Below are 21,516 nucleotides of genomic sequence, written 5' to 3' on the forward strand. Positions count from 1 at the left end.
AACCTCAAAGGCTCAGCCTTGCATGAGCCACAGCTGCCCCACATGCCGCTATCCCAAAAGCATCCAAGTGCGTCTGTATGACTGGAGGTATTGTTTTGTCACAGATTTGGGAGCACTGCTCAATGCCAAATTCGTCGCAAATGTCGTCTCTCTCTTCGCCAAAAAAAAAAGGGACAGTCAATTTCATTCCCAGGGGGCAGGCGGCCCGCCTTTCACATGGCAGTAGAAATATTTTTCCGGCCACGTCGAGCAGCGGAGGATTCTGACACTTGAGTGCGGATGCCACTATTGGATTCGTAAGGCGCTAAAACAACTCAACCCCCAAGAAAAATGCGGCTCTGGATGGCTGAGTGGTTCGAGCTAAATCGTGTTCGTCCGCAATGGGGAAAGTGTTTGTCCAAGTTGGACTGGGCGAAATACGGGATTCCCGTCTGGGACGGTCTTTGAGGTTTGATTGGCCAAATCCTGTGGTCGTTGTGAGACTCTTCATTTGGCTGTCAGTGATCCTCAGCCAATCAGTCGGCGAAGAGCGAATGCACGTTCCTTGAAAAGGGGTGGTCGGAGATGTGGAGCTGGACTCAGATCGTCAAGATGGCCACGCTCCAATCCTGGAGATGAGTGAGGGTGTTCGGAATGGGCGGACACACGGCCCAGATCCTCTCACCCCCTGCAACCAGTCGTCGCCCTCCTGGAGATGAAGTTGGTTCAGTTGAACCGAGTTGACGGGACGCAGAAGGATCCTCCAAACAACGCTTCCAGCTTTCTCGCATACTCCAACCCGAGAGCAACTTCATGCCGAACCATGGAATGTTTGGATGTGAGAGGTAAATCGCTTGGCGATTATCTCGACGTTCTTTTTTTTTTTTTTCCTTCCTTTTCTCGGACTTTCGACCCTCCTCTTGAACATTGAACCTGTGGCCACAAAAGGCGAGCAAATCTGCTCCTTGAATCATGCTCGCTTGGCCGTGCGGAGGGGAGACTGGCTCGGAAGAAATTGCTTTCACAAACTTGAGGGGACAATTTGCCACCATCTTATCATGGGGGCATCACCACCTTCAAGGAAGCGGAGCCGAGAATGAGAACTGCAAAAGGTCGGAGGGGTGGAATGAATTATTGGTAATGGGACGATGCCAAGTTTTCGAAGAGGCTTGACAGCAGTTCCAGTGTGCCACGGACTCGCCGATGACACCTGTGGATACAGATTTCAGGAAGTGCATCCAGCAGACGGCGTCTCCGGAGAGTGCAGAGCAGGCATCTGGACAAGGGGATCTTGGCCATTGACAAGGCGCTGCGGTAATTTAATCTCATTGTTGAGGTTGAAGGCATGACAAGCGAGAAGTTGATCTCTTGCATTCCTGTGAAACTGAGGTCGAGCCCAGAAGGAGGTAAGCGTAGCGAGATGGGAGACAGCAGGGATGAGCCATCCTGGGACCACACAATTTCTTTTTCATCCTTCGAAACATTCTGAAGATATCATAATCATTCTTATTTCCGTCCCGAAGTGCAGAATCATATCTTTCCATTTGGCAAGGCGCAAGTTGGGGGAAATCATTGGGGAGGAAACCGCCATTGGCTGAGTGGTGGTGGACCCTGCGGTGGAAACTCTCGAGTCGATATCAACAAGCTGCACTCTCCATGGAGTATGTTTTCCGATGGTAATCATCCAGTACTTGTGTTTTTTTAATCTCTCCTGCAGCTTCGAAGGTTCACACACTTGAAGAGATTATTATTCTCCTTCATTCAACTGAGGAACACCTCGATCAGGAGATCGCTCACAGGACTGTGTCTGGCAGTGCAACCTGCATGGATCTTTAGCGGTTCTGAGTAATTTACCGCTAGTATTGGCTCTGGTTCTCTTCACAGCCTGCTCCCTTTCTCCACCAGCGGAATAATCAGAGAAAAAAAAAATTAATTGATTTTATTATTTTTTGATTTTCTGTATTTTATTTTATTTTTACTTTTCCTTGGGTGGCCCCTCCACGACCCCATCCATTGATTCGGTCCATCAACCATCATCAGCATCATCATCGTCGTTGGCATCGTCCACCACACCCCAGTCTGTTTCGACTGTCAACGCGCGCTAATGATTCCCCTAGCCCTGGCCGCAATTCCCACCTCCAATGCTCCTGGTGGTCATGATTTCCGCTAGTCTTGTTCCTTAGTCTGTGTGCAGTTGGTCAATCCTCTTCCTGTCTGATCCACTGTGTGTGGTCCAGACGGCACACTCGTAGGGCCAGCAATCACAGAACATTTAACTATGCTTTTGCTCCCCTCATCCATCTCCCCAAACCCCCCTTCTTTTCTTCCGATTACCCTCACCTTCAAGTCGGCTCTGGACTCGCAACGCAGCGCAACTCTCTCCCTGCTCATATACCTCCCTTGATATTTCCAATAGGCCCTTGTGTTATCTCTCCTCTTCTCCGTCATCTTCTCCTCAACTTTGTTGCTTGATACTCTATCTCGTCCCACGAGCCTGCTGCGGCCAAGTCCCTCTAGAGCAATTGCAAACTATACCGAAGTCTTCAGAAGAATCCGACGCAAAATACACAGACAGTATGTGGATACCCCGGGCGGCCCGTTCTCTTGATCATTGAGCCCTAATCGTCTGTTCTGATATTCGCATTTTTCACCTTCGACTCCCATGCGAGGAAGGATTATTCTGGCCACTGACGTACAGTTTGCAGGTATCGTACATATATATAGTCGATCGACGCTCAACCTGCTTACCCGGCCGCTGTACGCCCCGGATATGCAAAGTGACCTAGATCACCCTGATTTCATCCTTGTTCCTTCACAATCCTCAAAAGACGCCAAGATGATGGCCCTCGAGTCTTCAAGGCAACACCATGCCGCATACTTCCAGGATTTCTCTATCGACCCTGCTCTGTTCGAGTCGTTCAACTTCGCTGCAGACAATCTGGGTGGATATGGGCAGCACGATTCCGGAATGATCCAACAAACCTACCAGAACACGGGATTTGCCGATTCATATACAGAGACGGCCAAGTCGACTGGCTTCCCCCTTATGCCTATTACACCTCCCGCGAACCCCGTTTCCCACTCGGAGCCCTTTTTTTCAGGTGTCTCCACTGCATCTGGTCCTTCAACTGCTAGCGCATCATCCTCAGCCATGGGCTCACCTTATTCAGCAAATGCACATAACCCCCAGGAGGATTGGGTAGATACAAACCACGGTCTCGGCCTTCCTGCTGCAGTCATGGAGGATCTGTTCCCGAATGAGTGCTTGGTCAATCCATTCGAGTCGGATGGGTTCTACCCGAAGCAGTCAGATAACTTTGTTGGTGAGTAAAGTTCGTTGCCAAGCGTGGTGTCGATTGTTCTGACCTTGAACAGATCCTTCGCTCATTCAACCGGTGCAGCAGTCGCATCTTACTCCCCCGACCATCTCCTACCCCGATCAATCCGACTATACGCTCGCACATACTGGCTTGCTTCCCCAGTCACCTGAGCCATCGCAGTTCCACCACGCAGAGAATTACATGCTCAAACAATCATTTCAACAGCAATCTAATCTCCTTCCCCCTTCGCCCTCAACGATGCCTTCTAGCTCTCTTTCCCGTCCAGTTTCGATATATGATCGCCGGTCGTCAATATCCTCCATCCACTCTCGCCGCTCACAAGCCAGCCCCGCTGCGAGCGGCACAGAACTCGACGATGAAACGAAGGAGAAGGGCCGATGCCCCCATCCCGAGTGCGGGCGCGTCTTCAGGGATTTGAAGGCCCATATGCTTACCCATCAATCAGAGCGGCCGGAGAAGTGCCCTATTGTGACTTGCGAGTACCACACCAAGGGCTTCGCCCGAAAATATGACAAGAATCGTCATACTCTTACCCACTACAAGGGGACGATGGTGTGCGGATTCTGCCCCGGCTCTGGCTCCCCTGCTGAGAAGAGCTTCAACAGGGCCGATGTCTTCAAGCGCCACTTGACCTCTGTCCACGGCGTCGAGCAAACGCCACCGAACTGCCGGAAGAGGAGCCCAGCCGCTTCCTCAAATAAGAGCGTCTCAGACTACTGCCAGGACGCAACTGGCAAGTGCTCAACATGCTCTGGCACATTCAGCAATGCACAGGACTTCTACGAGCACTTGGATGACTGTGTGCTCCGGGTTGTGCAGCAAGAAGAGCCCAGCGAGGCGATCAACCAGCAACGACTGGCCGAAGTCGAGGCTGATGACGAGGTGAAGAAGACTATGGAGAAACACAAGCTAATTGACGCGGCTGGCTTCGTTGAAGCATACGACGATGAAAATGATGATGACGATAACGACTTTGATGACCGACGCCCAACAAAAAACACCTCTAAAGCAGGCAAGGGATCCCGCGTGATCTTGGGGAATAACAACGCCGTCACCAAGCACTCGTCGAACGCCAACAACAAGGGTCGTATCACCGCGTCCAAGAGGAGAAACAACCGTGATCAGTATCCGCAGTCCTGGGGGTGCCCCAGCCGGAACATCAAGATGAAGAAGCGCGTCCTGTGCGTCTTCGATGGCCAGCGCCGGCTGTGGAAGGACGAGATGATGCTCGACAACGAGTTTGAGGTCCGACTCAAGCTTCCTGGCGGTGCGAGCGATGGCACAAGCCGCGAGGCCTACGTCACTGACCTCGACGTTGAGACACTGAAGCGCGCCAACGGGATCCTCAATGCATCCGAGGAAGAGCGTGGCGCGTGGGTGGACGCATCCTCGACGCAGCTCATTGGACAGCCGGCGATGTTACTCCAGGGCTTCTCCCAACCCCACGAGGGCGAAGTCGACATTGATGAGTTGATGGCTTAATATCGGCCTGACCTCTGGTACTTAATTGCATGTGGCATGATGATAGCGGCATTTGTTGTTTTTGGATAACTTGATACCACTGCGTTGGATCTGATTTACTAACCTGAAAAAAACATTGTATTTGTACAAAAGGCTGGACCTTAGTGTTGCAAGATGGAGCACCTACATTTTTTGTGTGATATCGCTATTTTCTTCAAAGACTCCTAGAGCAAAGGAATCTTATAACTCGCATTTTAAGTCCGAGTGATGTCAATCTCCTCCTACGTCGCTTTGTCTCCATGTGGTCCCTGCATTAGTCCTGCATCCGAAACCCATCGCCCATGGGACTCAACGGACGACCGCAACCTAATTGAATCTAGTAATATCGACCATTCCCTGACATAGAGACCGTAGGAGAGAGATCCTTGTCACTGAAAAGCGTTCATGGTCGACCTGCCGACCGGGAGCCGCGATCTCCTCTTTGTTCCCAAATAGGAAACAATAGCATCCGCCGAATAGACAAAGACACTCCAGACAGTGTCTTTTCAGTCAATTATCCTATTGACACCTCCAGGTTACTCCTCATAGGTGGGTTAGATCAAGCTTTGCCAATACGGCTTAGAATTCTCTCCTTTATAAATACACAGCTCTGCATGAGATATTCATGCACAATCTATATCGTGAAATACCCATTCCCTGAAGTTCATTGTGAGAGCCCTCATCTTCAGAACCAGTACATCTTGCATCTACAAAATTACAAAGAGTTCGGAGAGAGGAAACAAAGAAAATGAGCAAACACACCAATACAAGCTCCTCCCTATCCCCCACAATCCACATCACAATCCTCACAATCGCAACCCTTCTCATCCTCTCCCTCCTAATCCTCATCATCGGACCGTCTCGCATCCTCTCGGACTCGTCCGCAAACAACTGCCCCCAAATCTACATCACTAGTACCCCCCACCCTTCCCAAGCCCCCGCCTCCACCACCACAGATAAACCATGGAACAGGGTCCAACACCGCATCTACAACGACTCCAAAGAGCTGGAGACCATCCACAAAACCCCAGAGACCCCAGAGACATGGGAGACGCTCCTCATCCCGCCGGCCGGGGGCGGGATCCGCGTCGACGAAGCAACAATCGACCATCTTGACGATTACCCGGAGATCAAGGCGCGGAATGGCGCGAAGGTCGGACTTGGGATTGCGATGATGCATCAGCTACATTGCCTGATTGTGCTGAGGGGCCTGATATTCAAGGAGAATAGTGTGGACGCGGTGAATTCGACGAGTGATCCGCACATGCTGGGGGATAAGGCTAAGGATGAGGATCATTGGAGTCATTGCTTTGATTATATTGCTCAGGTACCAGCACTCCATTCCCTCCCTTCCTTTCTATGAGTCTTCTGGTGGGGGGTGGTGTTAACCGAACGACGGACAGGCGCTTCTTTGTGCGGCCGACGATACGCTCGAGAAACCGAAGAAGGTTGTACAAGATGGAGATGCGTGGTGGCATGTTGATGGGGTTGGCGCCGTGCATCAGTGCAAAGATCCCAGGCCGTTGTGGGAGATGTCGATGCGGACGGAGGTGGAGCCGGCCGATATGTCCCGGTGGAGAGAGGGAACTGGGGCAAGAGAGTATTTTGCGGATGAGTTAAAGGAAGGATACCGGTATGATATCCCGGACGTTTATGACTTGGGACTTCTCGGGTCGTGAATACCTCCTTTCGCTGGTGGGACGTGACGAGATAACTGGAACCAAGTAAGACCAGGTAAAGGGAGGGGGGATGAGGAAAATGGGTTGGCTGTCTCATCTATTACCGTCCATAGGTAGGGAGAATGAGTTTCATTGACTATGAATAAGAATGCTCTACTGAATGGCTGTTTGGTCGTAATACAGATCACAAGCGTGCGGGTGTTGCAGACAGTACTTGGGAACCACTGTAGCAGCCATCACGCCATTGGCGACTAGATACTCGCGGAAGTTGAGAATGCGCTGCGTGAAGAGCGTGGTGCGCTTGTTGCCCTTCGCATCACGGTTCCCAGACCACACCAGCTCCGCTAGAGCCGCAGCGCGAGGCCAGAACATGTTTGAGACGTTCACGTCGTCGACCTGCTCGGACCAGAGGGGTGTAGCAGCACCAACGATGTGCTTCGCCTGGCTCTCGGTGAGGTTCTGGGTGAAGTCGTAATTGTAGATTCGTTGCCAAGTCTTGTACGGCGCACACCATGAGCCTCCGATGCCACCGTAGTTGAAGCTGGGAGTGTCGGGGTCAGGGTTGCTCATTTCATTGTATCTGATATCGTTGGTGACGTAGCCGCCACGACCGCAGTCGAGATACAGGAAGTCCGAGGAGGAGACAATAACGTCGTATCCTCTCTCCGTGAGCTTGCCGATGTTCTCAAGGCCTAGGTTCCAGCTTTGCATGACGATGTCCTCGGGGACGTCATCGGCGTGCTCGGCGCTGAGAACGACGTCTTCCCACATGACAAGACGGCGAGACTCCCTGGCGCTGCGGAAGATAGGCACGGAGTGATCAACCCAGTGCTGCAGGAGGTCGTTGTACGTGCGCGACTTGTCCTCCGCGAACCATTCGGTCACATAAGTGCTGAAGTTGTAGCAGTTGGTATTGATTTCATCACCGCCGACGTGAAACCAATCATCGGGGAAGATGTCGGAAAGTTCGGTGTACACGTCGCGGACAATATCGTAGGTCTTCGGATTGATGATATCGAGTTGACCAGGGTTCGGCTGGACCGCAGTGTGCAGGGGCCAGTTGTCGTTAGACCACCAAGAATTGGCACAGGTCACAATGTCGGGATCAACTTGTTGCCAGCCTGAGGCAGAATGAGCGGGCATGTCGACTTCAGGGATGACCCGAATTCCGCGTGCTCGGGCGTAGGCCACCACGTTGCGCAGGTCGTCATGCGAGTAGATCTCGCGCGCGGAGTATGCATCCTTGGTCATTTCCGGGTAGGTATCAATGTGCACAGGCCATGACTGGGTATCATCCAGATGCCAGTGAAGGACATTCAGCTTCGACAGGGACAAGCCGTCAAGCTGCTCGTAGATCTTGCGCACTGAAATGAAGTTGCGGCCAGTATCCATCATGATACCACGGTACGGGTAGAGTGGCGCATCTCTGATTTGGACAGGCTGTTCGATGATCAGAGCGCCACCCTCCGAGATGACCAGTTGTTGGAACGTTGTGAAAGCATGAAGAGCGCCCCAGACGGTCTTCGCAGTGATCTTGACCGTGTTCCAACCGTCCCTTACTTCGAGAGTGTAGGATTCGTCGACGCCGTGCTGCAGGTCGGCGTCCCAATCCTGCACGTCGACTTCAACAAAGTCTATTGATAATCCAGCGCGCTTGGTCTTACCCACGTCCGCACTCGGAGACGGAGTTGGAGTTGGGAACGGGTCAAAAGAACTGATGGGCTTCTCGACCCCGGCGGGGACCCATTGCAGAGAGACGATTGAGTTCCAGGTGCGATCCCATGCGTTTGTGAGGATACTGTCGCTTGTGTCCCGGTCGGCGAGCAAGGACACAGAAGGCGACAGCGGTATCGGTCCTGAATGGCCCCAAGAAATGTGGCGTGGAGCTGGGAGCGGATTGACCTTGACTGCTGCAGCGACCGACGAAGATACCGCGATCAACACGGTGCAGAGGCGGGTGAAAGTCATAGGAAGCTAACTAGCTAACTAAGAATATGAAGGCAGAGGTGCAATTAGGAGTTTGGTTTTTGTCGAGCTGAGGTCGATGAAAAAGGAGAAGAGTGAGAGGAATGAGAGGAATGAGCGGAATGAGAGGACGAAGATCAGGCATTTGAAGCAGATCAACAGACGACTGAACACACGCGCCTGTTACATGTCTTTCTCGCCCATCACCGCGTCCAAAAGATGTCCATTCTTCATTACGCGCGAGCCAATCATCCCTCCTCGCGGATGGGCCTGTTCAGGACGCGCGAATTCCCTCGCTTTCCCACCTCACCTGAGATCAGTTGAGGGATCATCAACAAGCAAAGCTCCCCCCGAAGCTGCCGACTCTTACTGGTCGGTGCCTTCTCCTTCGCCCAGGAACCGCTGCAAGCCAACAATGTTCCTGTTCCATCGCCGATTCGAGGAATGTTACATCAGATCGCTCGCCGCTGTTTCAACCATGACGTCCTTTTCAAGTCCGAAAATCCGGTCTCACTTCGATCTCAATCTCGTGTCTCGTGCTTGGCTCCGACGCTCTCTTTGTCTTGGGATGACGAGGTGGTTCTTGCTACAGTAACATCGCGGCTCTGATCTCGATGTTTTCTTCGTCAGGAAATCCAGGACAAAGCGCCTGCCCCGCCCACCCCGATCTGATTTTACCTCAGACCCATCGGTGCGATGAACTGGGCTCAGAGAAACTTCGGCGCAGCTCATCGTCTGATCCTCCCTGACCCTCCAGCTCGAGGACCCCAGAGTCTCGGCACCTTCCCACCAATAGCGGACTCAAGCACGGGCCTCTTGGTTGACAACCATCACCACAGCGATCAGTTGCAACATTTCACCCGCTGAACCAGGGCTTCCAGCCGGGAGTGGCATGTTTCTGGAGGGCTCCATCGAGCCCGTTCCAGGAGTCGGAGGCCATAACTTTCGGCCTTCGCTTTGATAAGAATACTAAGTCCACGATGCCACGCTCGATCAGAGGCGAGCTTCCCCGAACCTCGGGAGGTAAGGTGACTTTGAACCACAGAAAACAGAGGCAGCGTCTCATGCTGTTTGCCCTACTGTTGCTTTTGGCTCAACGGAAAAATTGTGGCATTATGTTCCATCTACAGACGACTTGAATCATCTCTCGTATAAACCGAGAACCGGTCTCCGCACACTTGCATAGAACCCAACAAACGATAACTCTTGAAGTCGGACTCGGACCATCAGATGCGAATGGAAAACGTGGGGCGGCGGCCTGTCCTCCACGCCTTCTGGCTCCGCACCGACGACAAAGCACTGGCGTCCCCCACCCTGCATGAAATTTGAGCTAGTATGAAAGAAGGATAAGTAACTTAGGCTGGCATCCCACTATTTCTTCTTTGTATGCGCTGAGAAAAGATGCATATGACCTACAAACCCCATGACTCGAGGGCCCCGAGCTTTACTACGTGGCTGGCACGGGCGACCTGGATACCTTCCTGGGATGCTTCAGAAATGCTGCTGGATTCTGACAACAGTGGTGTGGCATCGTCATCGTCTGCGGCCGTAAATACATCACTTCATCAAAAACGCGCCATAGCCAATTCATTGCGACGCCTCTAGTTTCCTCTCCAGCTCAATACCCTCGCTAAATGCCTCCTTCAGTGCAGCTACGCCCTCCGCCGAAGGCGCAACGCACGGCCGGCGCGGCTGCAGGCCATACCCGCGGTATGACTGAAGCGCACTCTTAACAGCCACAAATCCGCCCTTGATAGCCTGCCAATCCGCTCGGGCCACAACAGCCTGAACCTTCTGCGCTTCCTCAACACGGCCAGCATTGTAAAGCTCCTGAATCTGCACACAGGCACGAGGGATGAGGTTCGCTGTGCCAGCGATGACCCCCTTTCCGCCCGCAATGAGGGTCTGAAGGGTGAAATCGCACGATCCACCGAATGTGAGGAACGACGGCCCGGCCTGGGCGGCTATACGGGCGAGCTTACCCGTGTTACCGCATGTGAGCTTCGTACCGATGATATTAGGGTGTGACGAGAGGGCGAGGATGTCGTCGGAGGAGAGGTCGAGGCCCGAAGAGGCACCGGGGAAATTGTAGACCAGGACGGGGATCGGAGAGGCGTCCGCAACGGCGCGAAAATGGTCGAGGAGGGCTTCGGTAGAAATAAGAGACTTGTAGTAGCTTGGTGGGAGGACGAGGACGTAGTCGCCTCCAGAGGCGGCGGCGTCTTTGCAGAGGTTGATGGTTTCGCGGGTTGAAGGGGCCCCAGTGCCAACGATGACCGGCAGGGATGTCGCGCCGGCGGAGTCGAGGGCGCGGCGGGTCGCGGCCGTGATGAGGTTACGCTCTTCGCGGTCTAGGTGAACAGCTTCACCGTTGCTTCCTTGGACGACGATGCCGGCGATTCCAGTCTTTGCGAGGTAGGAGGCATGTTTCTCGACTGTCGGGATGTCGACGTCTTCGTTTTCAGTGAAGAAGGCCACGGTCGGGACGTAGACGCCGGGGACGAGGGGACGATTGGCCATGACCTAGCAGGACGTCAAGTTAGAGTTGAAGGAGAAGAGTGTGTGGGCTGTGGAGGCAAGCACTCACTGCGAGGATAACTTTTATGAGGGGAAGCGCTGGGAAACGCGGGGAGAAAAGTATCGGGGAAACCTGGGAATGGAAGAGAGAAGAGGCAGGTGAGGAGAACACCAATGTATATAAGTGGAGGAAGCCATGGAGAATTGGATTGGAATGCAGAGGCTGAGGAGAGGAGAAGCGATCCAGGTTGAAGCTCGAGCCGGACCGACATCCAAAGCTCCAACAGAGCCAATCCACGGGCCCTCAATCCTCACCTTCCTCAACCCCCACGCAAATCCCACACAAAGAGGGGGGACCATCGACCCAGAGGGGTGGATTCGTCTCCGTTGTCAACTTCATCCTTGTCTGCTCATCTCCTCCAAATTGAAATTGAAACGTTACTCTCCGCTCGGGAGCTTCGTTGGACTCGCCGTCGCCCCCACGCCCTCTTATCCTGGAGCTGCAAGGGGCTCCTCACAACGAAGGAATTGCTGCGGTGGCCGGCCGTTTCTCTTATCTGGTCAGCTGCAGAGGCAACCAGGCATGTTCTGCAGCGACGAGCATCCCACCCGACCATCATGTGAGGCTCGAACTCATCGATACGACGAATGGCCTCTTCTTGCCTTCTTTCAGGTCGAGACGCGACAATCAGGCACGCGCGGAGCAACTCCGAAGCAACTCCGGAGCAACGTGGTGGAACGTGGTGGAACGACGATGGACCTTTCTCCATCATTACTACGCACATTATTCAATCGAGAACTAATGAGGAATTGGACAGAGACGGCTTGGTTTCTTCAAGGCAAATGCATGCCCGAGAACTGCTAGCCTTCAGCAGCACTCAGCTTCGTCGAATCGTCAGTATAGCCGTGGACTCTTGTCCACCTGGCACCTCCATCAACCATTTCTCCGAACTGTCCTGTGAGGACCTCAAACCGTTTCCATATCGCCACCTCGTGTATCCCGGAAGTAATCCCTCAATCGATATTACTGCGCTTTTCTGTCGATGTAACTGTATGTCTGCTCGCCACTTCGTCTCTGTGCATGTTAGACAGTAACAGTCAGAGTGATAAAGGGGTAGAGGTGTCTTTTCCCTTTACTGGTGTGGCTTGCGTTTTGACCTAAAGCAGTACCACGTGTAATCTCGTCTCTGATACCAAGTAAGTTTGATTTTATACCGTGGGAATCGTGGTATTTCTCCCTGCATCCGAGGAGAATGCTTCGAGTTCTTCTTCGGCAGTGGCTAGAAGGGTGAACGCTCAAGACTAGCATGCCAGTCTGGTTCAAACACGTCTTGAATGCCTCTGTCAAGATTTAACAGCACTCATGAGTATCCCCTGTGTGCTGGATTGACTGAGAAGTCGCTATTCTTGCGGTGCTAATTGGGCCGCGATGGTGACAATGGTATGCAAGGGTAAGGAGCTCCAGCTTCTAGATCAATGTCCAACTCAATCGACAACAGGCGGTAGGTCTCAGATGGTGAGTAATTCTGTTTGCGCAAGGCATCTCAATCAAACCGAACTCCAAGACCCCAAGGATCAGTGGATGGCCCGACAGCGGAGCAGGCTCACAATGCCTTTCTGCCCTGATAGAGGACTGAACCGAAGTTCTTGGTGTACTCAGTTACCTTTTCTGGGTGGGCCATCGACGCTCTGAATATGGTTCTTCATTGATGGCGTTAGGCTAAACCAACTGCCCGTCTGTATCGGGTTTTATCCCGAGCATATACTAGCAATTGTGACTTGAGGCCATCGCCAGTCCATGTCTTGCTACTGAAGAGTTCATTTAGTTCCCATCAGTGTCCTTGGGAACACTACGTTTATAGAAAATCTTAGTCCCAAGCAGAAACACTTGACCGGCAGCATTCCGGACAGATTACCTGAGCCGCCTTGAGGGAGAGCAAATACCAATTTCAGCGGTACAGGGCCGTAGAGAGGGAAAGGCCATGTTGCAAAGGATACTCGTCAATTGTATAGTTCCTAGAAAGTTCTGGATTCGAAAACAAAGCTCCCCAAGGTCATTGCACGCCAACTTCGTATTTCCCTCTTGAATCTTCCCAGATTGGAACACGAAATGTTTTAAAGTTGTGTTCGCCTTCGTCGTTGCGAGATGCTGACATCGACTCTCAACCATTCTGGAGAAAAAGCCGTACCAGATCCGGGATAAAATGGGAAAAACACTCCTCATCGCTGCGACAACACTCAGCCTGGGCTCCATAGCAGCCTCTCTCTATCTCTCCCACTGGAAACAATCTCTCGCATCAAAGGTCACTCACTGCTCAAAACGCGACCAAGTCCCGCCGTCAGAGCCACGAAATATCTCCTCTCTCCCACAGGACATCGACATCTTCTCCCCAGAATACTACACTCTCTACGACTATGCCTCGATCTCAACGCCGCGGCGCACACTCCCAGACCTGGACGCATCCACCCTCCTGACTCTGCTCCTGCGTCGAAATATGTCCGCCTTTGCGGCCTCACCGCAAGCTCGTCTGCTCCGGTTGATGAACAAAGATCCCAGTGTGCAGCAGAGTTTTGACCCGGCGCATATTCGGGCGCTAGATTTCAAGGAAGGGGATCTCGTGTGCAATGCGCACCAGGTCAAATTGAGGACAGAGGACAAAGCCGAGTTTGAGTTCCAGTTTGGGGTGCAGGGACGGTTGGTGCTCAGGGTTGAGGTCCGAGGGGAGGATGTGATCATCCATAATGAGACGCTTATGTGGAGGGAGAGGGAGTCGAAAGCCAAATTACCTTTGGAGAGAGGATTGGCGCAGTGGGTGCATGAGTTCACGGCGTGGTGGATGCTGGATTCGGGGGTGAGATACTTGAAGGGGCTCAAGGGAGTATAGAGTCTCATCTGTAACACTGTATATTATATTTGTTATCAATGTGATAGAACTCTGAATGGCTATTCTTGTTATTCATTCCATGCAGAATGGACTATTGATGTCTTCCTGCTGGGTAACAGTGTCGAGTGTTATATCAGGTATCTTTCTGCATTGGACAGAGCCAGAACAATTCACATGGAAGAATAATACAATAATGAATGGGCCTACATTGTTAATAGACAGTATGAGCTGTCAATAAGTCGATGAAATTTGTGTTTCTTGTGATGTATAAAGATGGTCGCCTCTTGCTGACGGAGACACGGGATAGCCTCGCTTTCGGTTCTTCTGATCCTGCTCCCTCTCGCCGTTCTCTCCCTTCCGCGCATCGAGACCGACCAGACACGAGATATGACCCAGAGGAGGCGTAATTCCTGCCTCCTCCCTCTCCTACCCCCATCTCTACGACTTCAATGACCTCCACCGCGCTCATGACCGTGCAATCGAGGTCGTCGCTCCGCGTCTTGCGCAGGGATCCCAAGGGCGCGGCCGACCACGCCGACCAGCCGCCTCCTGCGAAGCGACCTCGTCTCCATCATCCAGCTCCGTCGCGTCGTCGGAAAAGCTCCCCAGATCTCCTCGATACAACCATTGAGACTCCTCCCTCCGGATCGACAAAGCTCCGCCGCCCCCGACCGCTCTTCGCTCTTTCCTCTTCCACTTCCTCTGCGCCGCCGCCCGCTGGCAGCACGCCTCGCGCAAGGAACCTCCACGCTCCCCGCCATGATACCGGGACCTCAAACAATGCGGCGCCGTACCTGAATGGTGCTCGCGAATCTCCTGACCCCCTCGATACGATTTCCCCCGCACCCGCGACGGTCACCGTCAAGCCCGCTCCGAAACATACGAACACTCCCACCTCCGCCGCCTACCGTCAGCGCCGAATTACCCATTTTCTCAAATCCGCATCGGATCAAGCTCCTACAACCAAGCCGGGGAAGCTGGAGAAGACGCGACCTTCCCGAGGAAGCGCGCCGGGGCCCCGAAGCGCTTCGATCCCACAACCAGCACCCGTATCCGCTGGGACGGCTGATCGCGCTGTGCCGGACAAACGACGGAGCCTTCGCTCCCACGATGGGAGCTCGAGGGCAAGGGGCGAATTGGCACTGTATTTCCCGAATTATGAAGAGATTGTGAGCTTAGAGCCTCCCAAGACAGGTACGTCACTCCCGCTCGCTGAGCCTTCGCATCTCTGTACGTCGGCACTGCACCAGGTTTGCAACTGACATATGCCAATGTAGAGTTTCTTACGGGAAATACGATTATCAAGCTAATTGATGACCTGCACGAGCCGCCTATCCCGCCCTCCGCGCTTTCCGGTCCGGATGCGGATACTCCGTTCGGAAATCCTCTTGTGAACCTGCACGGATGCGAAGTAATAGCTCTACCCGACCCACCAGTACATTCGAGTGATGGAGCCGCGACTGAGTCAGGGCCCTCGGACTGGAACAAAGAAGAAGAAGAAGAAGACCCCCTCAACGACGAAGTCTACTTCAAGTCCCACCGGCGACACGAAAGACAAGAGAAGCAGCTCCGAAACATCGAGCGTGACCGCGCACAGCACGAAAAGCAGCAATTAGACCGTCTCCTCGAAGAGCTCCAAAGCCAGGATTGGCTCCGCGTAATGGGAATAACTGGTCGGAGCCTCACAGACCAAGAGAAGAAGCTTTATGAGCCGAAACGAGATTACTTCATAAAGGAAATTTCTGCTCTACTTCAAAAGTTCAAGATCTGGAAGGAAGAAGAGAAGCGCCGTAAGCTTGACAAATCTGCATCTTTCCACTCCGACGCCCGTGAATCCTCCCAAGCAAGGAACAAATATGCAAAGAGCGAAGAACCGGATGAAGGACAAGAAGTCCCCGCAACACCACCTGATATAAACGACGTCGACGCGCTCGCAGCGCGTCAACTCCTCCAAGAAGCCCGCTCCGCTACAGCCGGGAAACGACCCTCAAAAGCCAAATCAGATCCTCACATCCCGCCTCCTCCACCCGAACCCGACAAACCGTTTACGTCTTTCTTCTCGAAACCCCATCTCCGCGAAGCAGCTATATCGGGGCATCGCAAGGGCCGGACGCGATTTGCATTCGGGCACCCGATTCCCGAGGTCCCGGAGAGGGAATTCAAACTCCCTGGAGATATTTTGACGCCGGAAGCGATCAAATCCTGCCAAAGGAAGAGGAGGCGCATGAAGAGAGGGAGCTTGGGTGACGGTTGACCTTTATTCCTGAAGCTGCTTTTTGGCTTGCGGCTTGTATCATGCATTACTATTATTCTCTGTATATGATACATTGCCTTATAACTATACCAGTTTACTGTGATCCTACAGTCGGGGAAGTTCTTTGGACAATGGTAGTAAATTACAAATTCAGTCTTGGGTTGGAAAGCAAACGCTCTGTGATGCAAGAGGTACAGATCTATATACAGCGCGACGAATGCATGAGATCAATGCAGGAACAAGATCGAGTCCCGTCGGTTCTCAGCCAATTGAAAAGGAATCTAATAAAAGAAAGAGATAATAAAAGACCTCGAGATTTGACACACAACGCTATTCCAAACAGGAGAAGAGTCGGAGAAGAAAATAGAAGCATGTCTATAACCCCAATAATTCCAAACCGCATGCATATTCAACGCCAGCGCTCAGACCAGTTACTTTGTCTAACTAAACCCCCACTAAGCATTGTTCGCGCAAGAGAAACTCGCACTGCTGGGATTATCATGCAGCGCCTTCCCAGAGACGTAGAGACCCAACCCACACAGAGTCGCACCGGTAGCGATAGCAAAGAGATTGACCACGGTCAGGGCAATCTTACGCCAACCCGAGAACCAGAGACCCCTGTTCATGTACAGCCAGAAGATCCCGGAGAGGCCGTAGGTGAACCAGCTTGCGAAGAGGGCGGTGATCAGGCTGAGCAGGTTGCTGAAGACGGGGATGGCGGAGGCGATGATCCAGGCGAGGATCCACAGGGTGAGGGCGATGGCGATCCAGGAACCGACGGCGACGAAGTCGCGCTTGTGCATGCGGTCTGTGCCGCGGAAGATGCGCACGTAGATGTATTTGGATGCGACGTGGCCGTAGATGACGCCGGCGATGATGATCTATCATTGTGAGTTCCGTTAGCTGGGGAATGCTTGGTCTATATGTTGTGCGGAACGTACAGTAGGGAGAGCAATGCCGTAGGCCACTTTGCCTACGATTGGGCCGGCTGATCCCAGCGCAGGTGAAGCGACGTCGGGCCCGCCGTAACGGTATATCACGACGGCTGCGATGAGGTAGAGGCAGATATCGATTCCTTGCAGGAGGCACAGTCCCTTGGGGAAGTCGCGGGGATCTTTCAACTCAGCGGCGAGACCAAAGAAGGCGGCGTGTCCGCAGAAAGCGAAGACGATGTTGGTGACTGCCGTGAAGGCGTGATAGAGGTTGGTGTCGACAGTTGCCTGGACCGTTGTTCCTGGCTTGATGACACCCACGCCAATCATGCAAATCATGACAGATGAGAAGATACTGATGAATGCTGTTTCGGTTAGTGCGAAATACAGGAAAAGTGAGAGAATAGTTGCGTACAAACTAGCGAAAGCCACGACATCTTCTCCAGAGTTCGAGGCAGGCAGAGAATGAATGAGACGATCATCCCCACAATCCCAAACACAATGGAGCACGTTCCGTGGTTTGTGAGTGTGTTCATAGCGACAGTAAAGGTAAGCAGATGGCTGGCCATGACGAAGACGAAGAACAGCATCTGCGCAACTCCAAGTATTTCACGACCCCATTTTCCCGCCAGAACCTCGCCTGCATCAGCCATGTTCGTGACTTGGGGATACCTCCATTTGAATTGACCGATAACGTAGCCCGTGTATGTAGCGAAGAGACCCAGCGAGACGAGAATGATGACGGCTCTGTGATTGTCAGTAAAGTGTCTGAGTGCATGGCAGGAGATGAAGACGTACGGGATAAGCCCAAGACCAGCAACAGCAGCAGGTAGTGAGAGGACACCGAGAGAGACGGTCTCGGCCACCATGAGCAGACCGCATTGCCTGTATGTTGCCGAATCAGTCAGAATTATCCGATCTATACCTTTAGTGGGAGGGATTGGATGCATACCACCACTTCAGAACCTTGTATTTCACCTCAGCAAACTCCTCATCGCCAAAGGCATCCTGCGCATACGCAGGAACCTCATCCTTCTTCTCGTCCCTCGTGAAGGAGGCCTCGTCCGCGGTGAGGTCCTTGTCTCCTGGCGCTTCCTGCCCGTATGGCATCGGGGTCTCCGGAATGGTTTGAGCCATTGTCTAGTAGGCGCGTGAAAACAAGGGGGAACGGTAAAGGAAAAGGCCGGCAGGAGCACGTATGTCCGTCCAGGCGAAGGAGAGCAAGGAGAGCGTGGCAGGGAAAGAATGACGGCCACGGCCTGGGGATATAAGACGACGGAGGCGAGGGAAGAGTGAAAAAGTCAAACGGCTCCGCAGTCACCGACAACTGACAAAGCTACCATGCACTCATCTACAAAGCTACTTTTCGGGCGGATGAAACTTCCTGATCCGCCACCGGGGCAGAGCGAGTGGCTCTTGTGGGTCGAGGCCGCGAATGGGAGAACCGCGACGTAACAGAAACTCGCAGAAGCTGGGGAAGTTTTCTAGAAGGCCTCCGATGCCGGGGCATCGGCAACTAAAAGAGCCGTTCATTATTATGAAACTGCAGAGGCTGCAAGAGACTGGTGTTGACTCAAAGATCAGAGCCTGATGAACCGAAGAGTATACAGAGACAGACGAAGAGGCGACGGCCTGCGATCGACAGCGTCAGCGACTTTGATTGGTCCAGAAGGATCAAGCTCGGGGTTAAAATTGGCGTGCAGAATTGGCAATCCCAAAGGCGCAGGGCTGGGCTCAGCTGTGCTGATAGGCTCATCCGACAGAGGAAATAACCAACAACATCAATGCCCTCACAATCGAGACCTCCGTCTGCCAACTGGTCCGGTTTCAAGCACCCTATACTCCGAGATTGTTCATCATGCGTACCTAGGTAGCAGGTGAATTCCAACAGCATTTTGAATGCTGACCTGACAGCTTCAAAATCCGGTTGAATAATACCAGTTTCGGAAGTCAATCCATCTGGGAAGCAAGAGCGAAGCCCGGCCCATCCCCATCTCCCCAAGAGAGCTGCCCTTCACTTGGAGATGACCTCAGCAGGGTAGTAGCATTGTACGTAACAAACAGCTCATGGAAAGGCGGGGTTGGGGTGCGGGGTTTTTGGAGAACACGAGCGCGCTGATGCGGCCTGGGCACCTGGACGCTTCCCCCACGACCCCGATGTGACATTGCGATAACGAGGCGCCGTCCAGTGGAACCAAGATATGCATGGGAGGGAAATGTCGGGAAGAGCCTTGGAAATTCCCATCAGCTCCCGGTTGATCGGGCCGGGATTGGACTCAGTTTGTGACAGGGTTGTCGCAGAACCGCACAGGCTCGCATGACTTGGAGTCACTTTGACAAGCATCCTCACCCCGGCTGGACTGTGTTATCTCTTGCCGCATGCAGGATTCGGCACTTCGCCATCTGGCTTGGCTCCCACCTCGAATGAGACATTGTGCGTGTAGCGGAGCTTTCCCCTCCGTTGCCGATCACCCAGAGCTCAACTTTGCGGCAGGGTAAAAAGAGAAGAGAGCTTCCCTGGAGCTGGAGATCGGTCACTCCATCTCCCTCCGAGCCGGCTACCTTCGGATAAAACTGGTAATTAAGGTTCTCAAGCATGGCCCAACAATCAGAGTACGATGACCCGCCCCCGGATGTAGAGAGTTCTGGCACACCGGAACAGTCGGACTCAGACGAAGCCTCTCCAGCAGTCTTGGCTTCTCACGATGCTCGGGATGTCTATGGCAAGATCCTCAGCACAAACTTCGGAATTCTATGTGCTGGGTTTAATGGTATGGCTTTCCATCGTATCACTTTGTTCCATCTGATAATAGGAGGAATGTAGATTCCTCGCTCGGTGTCTTGATCCCTTACATCCAACCGTGGTTCCATATTGGTCTGCTCGAAGTCTCCTACATCTACCTGGTCAACTTTACCGGTGGCTTCGCTGCGTCATTCGCCAACATTCACATCTGTTCATATCTGGGAACTGGCGGGACACTGGTGTTTGGATCTATCGTACAATGTGCCGGCTACGTCCTTATGATCTGGGCGCCTTCGTACCCTGCCTTCATCCTGGGGTTTCTGTTCACGGGATTCGGAATCGCCCTCCAAGATGCCCAGGCCAATAGCTTCACCGTCACCGTCCGCAACTCGCATCGATGGCTAGGTGTTCTCCACGCCATCTATGGCGTTGGCACCATCCTAGGCCCATTGGTCGCCAATACCGTCGCCTCACATACCCCAAGATGGCAATCCTACTATCTTGTTACCCTCGCTGCTGGGGTGGTCAACATCGCGCTCGTGGCTTGGACCTTCCGCCACGGTTTATTTAAGCCCAACAATGCAAGCGCCAAAGACACGGCGGGCCGGGAACTGCGGGAGACCCTCACTCATCCGGCAATCTGGTTCCTCACTGGATTCTTCTTCCTTTATGTTGGAACCGAGATAAATCTTGGAGGTATGCGAATCTAATATCGTCAAGATCCCTCCACAAGGCGTAGCTAATGATGTCATAGCCTGGCTGGTACAGTTCCTCGTCGAAGTACGCCATGGCGATCCAGAAAAAGTCGGCTATGTCGCTTCCATGTTCTGGTCTGGCTTTACCTTGGGGCGTATCGGTTTGGCAGAAGTCACTCATCGTTTTGGCGAGAGACGCATGGTCTTTGTATACATCGCCCTGGCGTTGGCGTTCCAGCTTATGTTCTGGTTGATCCCAAACATTATTGCCAATGCGGTCTCAGTTTGTTTGCTTGGTAAGGAACAAGCGTGGAGAAGGAATATACGCCTGAGAAATGGCTAACTATGATTTCAGGGTTCTTTATCGGCCCATTCTACCCGGTCGGGCTCTATGTCCTCACAAGTGTGATGCCACCGGAGCTCCACTTAGGCGCAATAGGTGTGTGAAACGGGACAAATCATCGGATCCCGTGGCCTCCAGGGGGGGTTTCGAATTCATCTAACACTGCATTAGGATTTACCGCCAGTTTTGGATCAATTGGGAATGCTGCATTCCCCTTCTTAACAGGAGCAATAGCTTCTCGGGCAGGCGTAGGAGCCTTGCACCCGATCATGATCAGTTTGCTAGTTGGCATGACTGTTTTCTGGGCTCTGATTCCGAAGCAGAGACGGATACAGCTGACGTAAAGCGAGGGTCGCAATGAGATCTGCGATATCGTATTGACGTCCGGCGACGCCCATCGCTTGTTGGCGGGTATGCTAGGCTAAGTGCGAAGAAAACAACCTTGCAGCGGGATAGATTGCGAGCATTTCAGATCTCAGAGTTATCAATAGGTTAGCATACCCTAGAACTCCTCTCAGATAGTTAGCACACAGCTTTCACCCCCGTTATAATGTGGATAATTCGGTGAGAAATAGCTCAGAGAGAAGATTTAAGTCGTCAAAGCCTTACACACGCACACCGTGGTATGGCATTCCGACTAAGGATGACTGATACGAAGATTTCATCATAAAAGAGAGAAAACT

At 52.8% G+C, this 21,516-nt stretch overlaps 8 protein-coding genes across 8 annotated transcripts; 4 read left to right on the plus strand and 4 right to left on the minus strand.

The window, feature by feature from the left end:
- Nucleotides 1-382: 382 nt before the first annotated feature.
- Nucleotides 383-1,167, minus strand: BJX67DRAFT_303348 (uncharacterized protein). The gene has a single exon (XM_071027018.1). The coding sequence runs from the start codon at nucleotides 1,029-1,031 to the stop codon at nucleotides 579-581; it is 453 nt and encodes a 150-aa protein (XP_070889009.1). The 5' UTR covers nucleotides 1,032-1,167; the 3' UTR covers nucleotides 383-578.
- An 806-nt stretch (nucleotides 1,168-1,973) lies between these two features.
- Nucleotides 1,974-5,291, plus strand: zfpA (putative C2H2 finger domain protein). The gene is made up of 2 exons (XM_071028417.1): nucleotides 1,974-3,302; nucleotides 3,355-5,291. Exons 1-2 carry the CDS (start codon nucleotides 2,642-2,644, stop codon nucleotides 4,800-4,802), a joined length of 2,109 nt encoding a protein of 702 aa, XP_070889010.1. The 5' UTR covers nucleotides 1,974-2,641; the 3' UTR covers nucleotides 4,803-5,291.
- A 277-nt stretch (nucleotides 5,292-5,568) lies between these two features.
- BJX67DRAFT_378582 (uncharacterized protein) lies at nucleotides 5,569-6,499 on the plus strand (the record flags this gene model as incomplete). Its single annotated transcript, XM_071032370.1, has 2 exons — nucleotides 5,569-6,147; nucleotides 6,224-6,499. The coding sequence occupies 2 exons, from the start codon at nucleotides 5,569-5,571 to the stop codon at nucleotides 6,497-6,499; spliced, it is 855 nt and encodes a 284-aa protein (XP_070889011.1).
- A 110-nt stretch (nucleotides 6,500-6,609) lies between these two features.
- On the minus strand, nucleotides 6,610-8,721 carry BJX67DRAFT_303827 (beta-N-acetylhexosaminidase). Its single transcript, XM_071027024.1, has one exon. The coding sequence runs from the start codon at nucleotides 8,465-8,467 to the stop codon at nucleotides 6,653-6,655; it is 1,815 nt and encodes a 604-aa protein (XP_070889012.1). The 5' UTR covers nucleotides 8,468-8,721; the 3' UTR covers nucleotides 6,610-6,652.
- A 1,069-nt stretch (nucleotides 8,722-9,790) lies between these two features.
- BJX67DRAFT_303856 (dihydrodipicolinate synthase family protein) lies at nucleotides 9,791-11,336 on the minus strand. The gene is made up of 2 exons (XM_071027025.1): nucleotides 11,048-11,336; nucleotides 9,791-10,987 (listed from the first exon to the last, which is right to left on the minus strand). The coding sequence occupies exon 2, from the start codon at nucleotides 10,982-10,984 to the stop codon at nucleotides 10,052-10,054; it is 933 nt and encodes a 310-aa protein (XP_070889013.1). The 5' UTR covers nucleotides 10,985-10,987; nucleotides 11,048-11,336; the 3' UTR covers nucleotides 9,791-10,051.
- Nucleotides 11,337-13,185: 1,849 nt separating this feature from the next.
- On the plus strand, nucleotides 13,186-16,120 carry BJX67DRAFT_370444 (acetyltransferase SAS4-like domain-containing protein; the record flags this gene model as incomplete). The annotated part of the gene is made up of 3 exons (XM_071030917.1): nucleotides 13,186-13,833; nucleotides 14,385-15,060; nucleotides 15,144-16,120. 3 exons carry the CDS (start codon nucleotides 13,186-13,188, stop codon nucleotides 16,118-16,120), a joined length of 2,301 nt encoding a protein of 766 aa, XP_070889014.1.
- A 227-nt stretch (nucleotides 16,121-16,347) lies between these two features.
- BJX67DRAFT_303875 (neutral amino acid permease) lies at nucleotides 16,348-18,271 on the minus strand. The gene is made up of 4 exons (XM_071027026.1): nucleotides 18,005-18,271; nucleotides 17,468-17,937; nucleotides 17,062-17,417; nucleotides 16,348-17,001 (listed from the first exon to the last, which is right to left on the minus strand). Exons 1-4 carry the CDS (start codon nucleotides 18,187-18,189, stop codon nucleotides 16,576-16,578), a joined length of 1,437 nt encoding a protein of 478 aa, XP_070889015.1. The 5' UTR covers nucleotides 18,190-18,271; the 3' UTR covers nucleotides 16,348-16,575.
- A 1,377-nt stretch (nucleotides 18,272-19,648) lies between these two features.
- Nucleotides 19,649-21,515, plus strand: BJX67DRAFT_391351 (putative MFS transporter; the record flags this gene model as incomplete). Its single annotated transcript, XM_071034768.1, has 5 exons — nucleotides 19,649-19,823; nucleotides 19,877-20,491; nucleotides 20,550-20,786; nucleotides 20,846-20,929; nucleotides 21,005-21,515. The coding sequence occupies 5 exons, from the start codon at nucleotides 19,649-19,651 to the stop codon at nucleotides 21,175-21,177; spliced, it is 1,284 nt and encodes a 427-aa protein (XP_070889016.1). The 3' UTR covers nucleotides 21,178-21,515.
- Between the last annotated feature and the right edge of the window lies 1 nt (nucleotide 21,516).

This window comes from Aspergillus lucknowensis, assembly GCF_044049455.1.
Source record: "Aspergillus lucknowensis strain CBS 449.75 chromosome Unknown BJX67scaffold_7, whole genome shotgun sequence".
Classification (NCBI taxonomy): Eukaryota; Fungi; Ascomycota; class Eurotiomycetes; order Eurotiales; family Aspergillaceae; genus Aspergillus; species Aspergillus lucknowensis.

Excerpts from the sequence above, each read along its gene's own strand:
- BJX67DRAFT_303856 (XM_071027025.1), bottom strand. The coding sequence starts at position 10,984 with ATGGCCAATCGTCCCCTCGTCCCCGGCGTCTACGTCCCGACCGTGGCC.
- zfpA (XM_071028417.1), top strand. The coding sequence starts at position 2,642 with ATGCGAGGAAGGATTATTCTGGCCACTGACGTACAGTTTGCAGGTATC. Across the intron at positions 3,303-3,354 it reads GCAGTCAGATAACTTTGTTG|ATCCTTCGCTCATTCAACCG; the intron begins GTGAGTAAAGTT and ends GACCTTGAACAG.
- BJX67DRAFT_303875 (XM_071027026.1), bottom strand. The coding sequence starts at position 18,189 with ATGGCTCAAACCATTCCGGAGACCCCGATGCCATACGGGCAGGAAGCG. Across the intron at positions 17,938-18,004 it reads TACAAGGTTCTGAAGTGGTG|GCAATGCGGTCTGCTCATGG; the intron begins GTATGCATCCAA and ends GGCAACATACAG. Across the intron at positions 17,002-17,061 it reads ACGGCATTGCTCTCCCTACT|ATCATCATCGCCGGCGTCAT; the intron begins GTACGTTCCGCA and ends TCACAATGATAG.
- BJX67DRAFT_303348 (XM_071027018.1), bottom strand. The coding sequence starts at position 1,031 with ATGGTGGCAAATTGTCCCCTCAAGTTTGTGAAAGCAATTTCTTCCGAG.
- BJX67DRAFT_303827 (XM_071027024.1), bottom strand. The coding sequence starts at position 8,467 with ATGACTTTCACCCGCCTCTGCACCGTGTTGATCGCGGTATCTTCGTCG.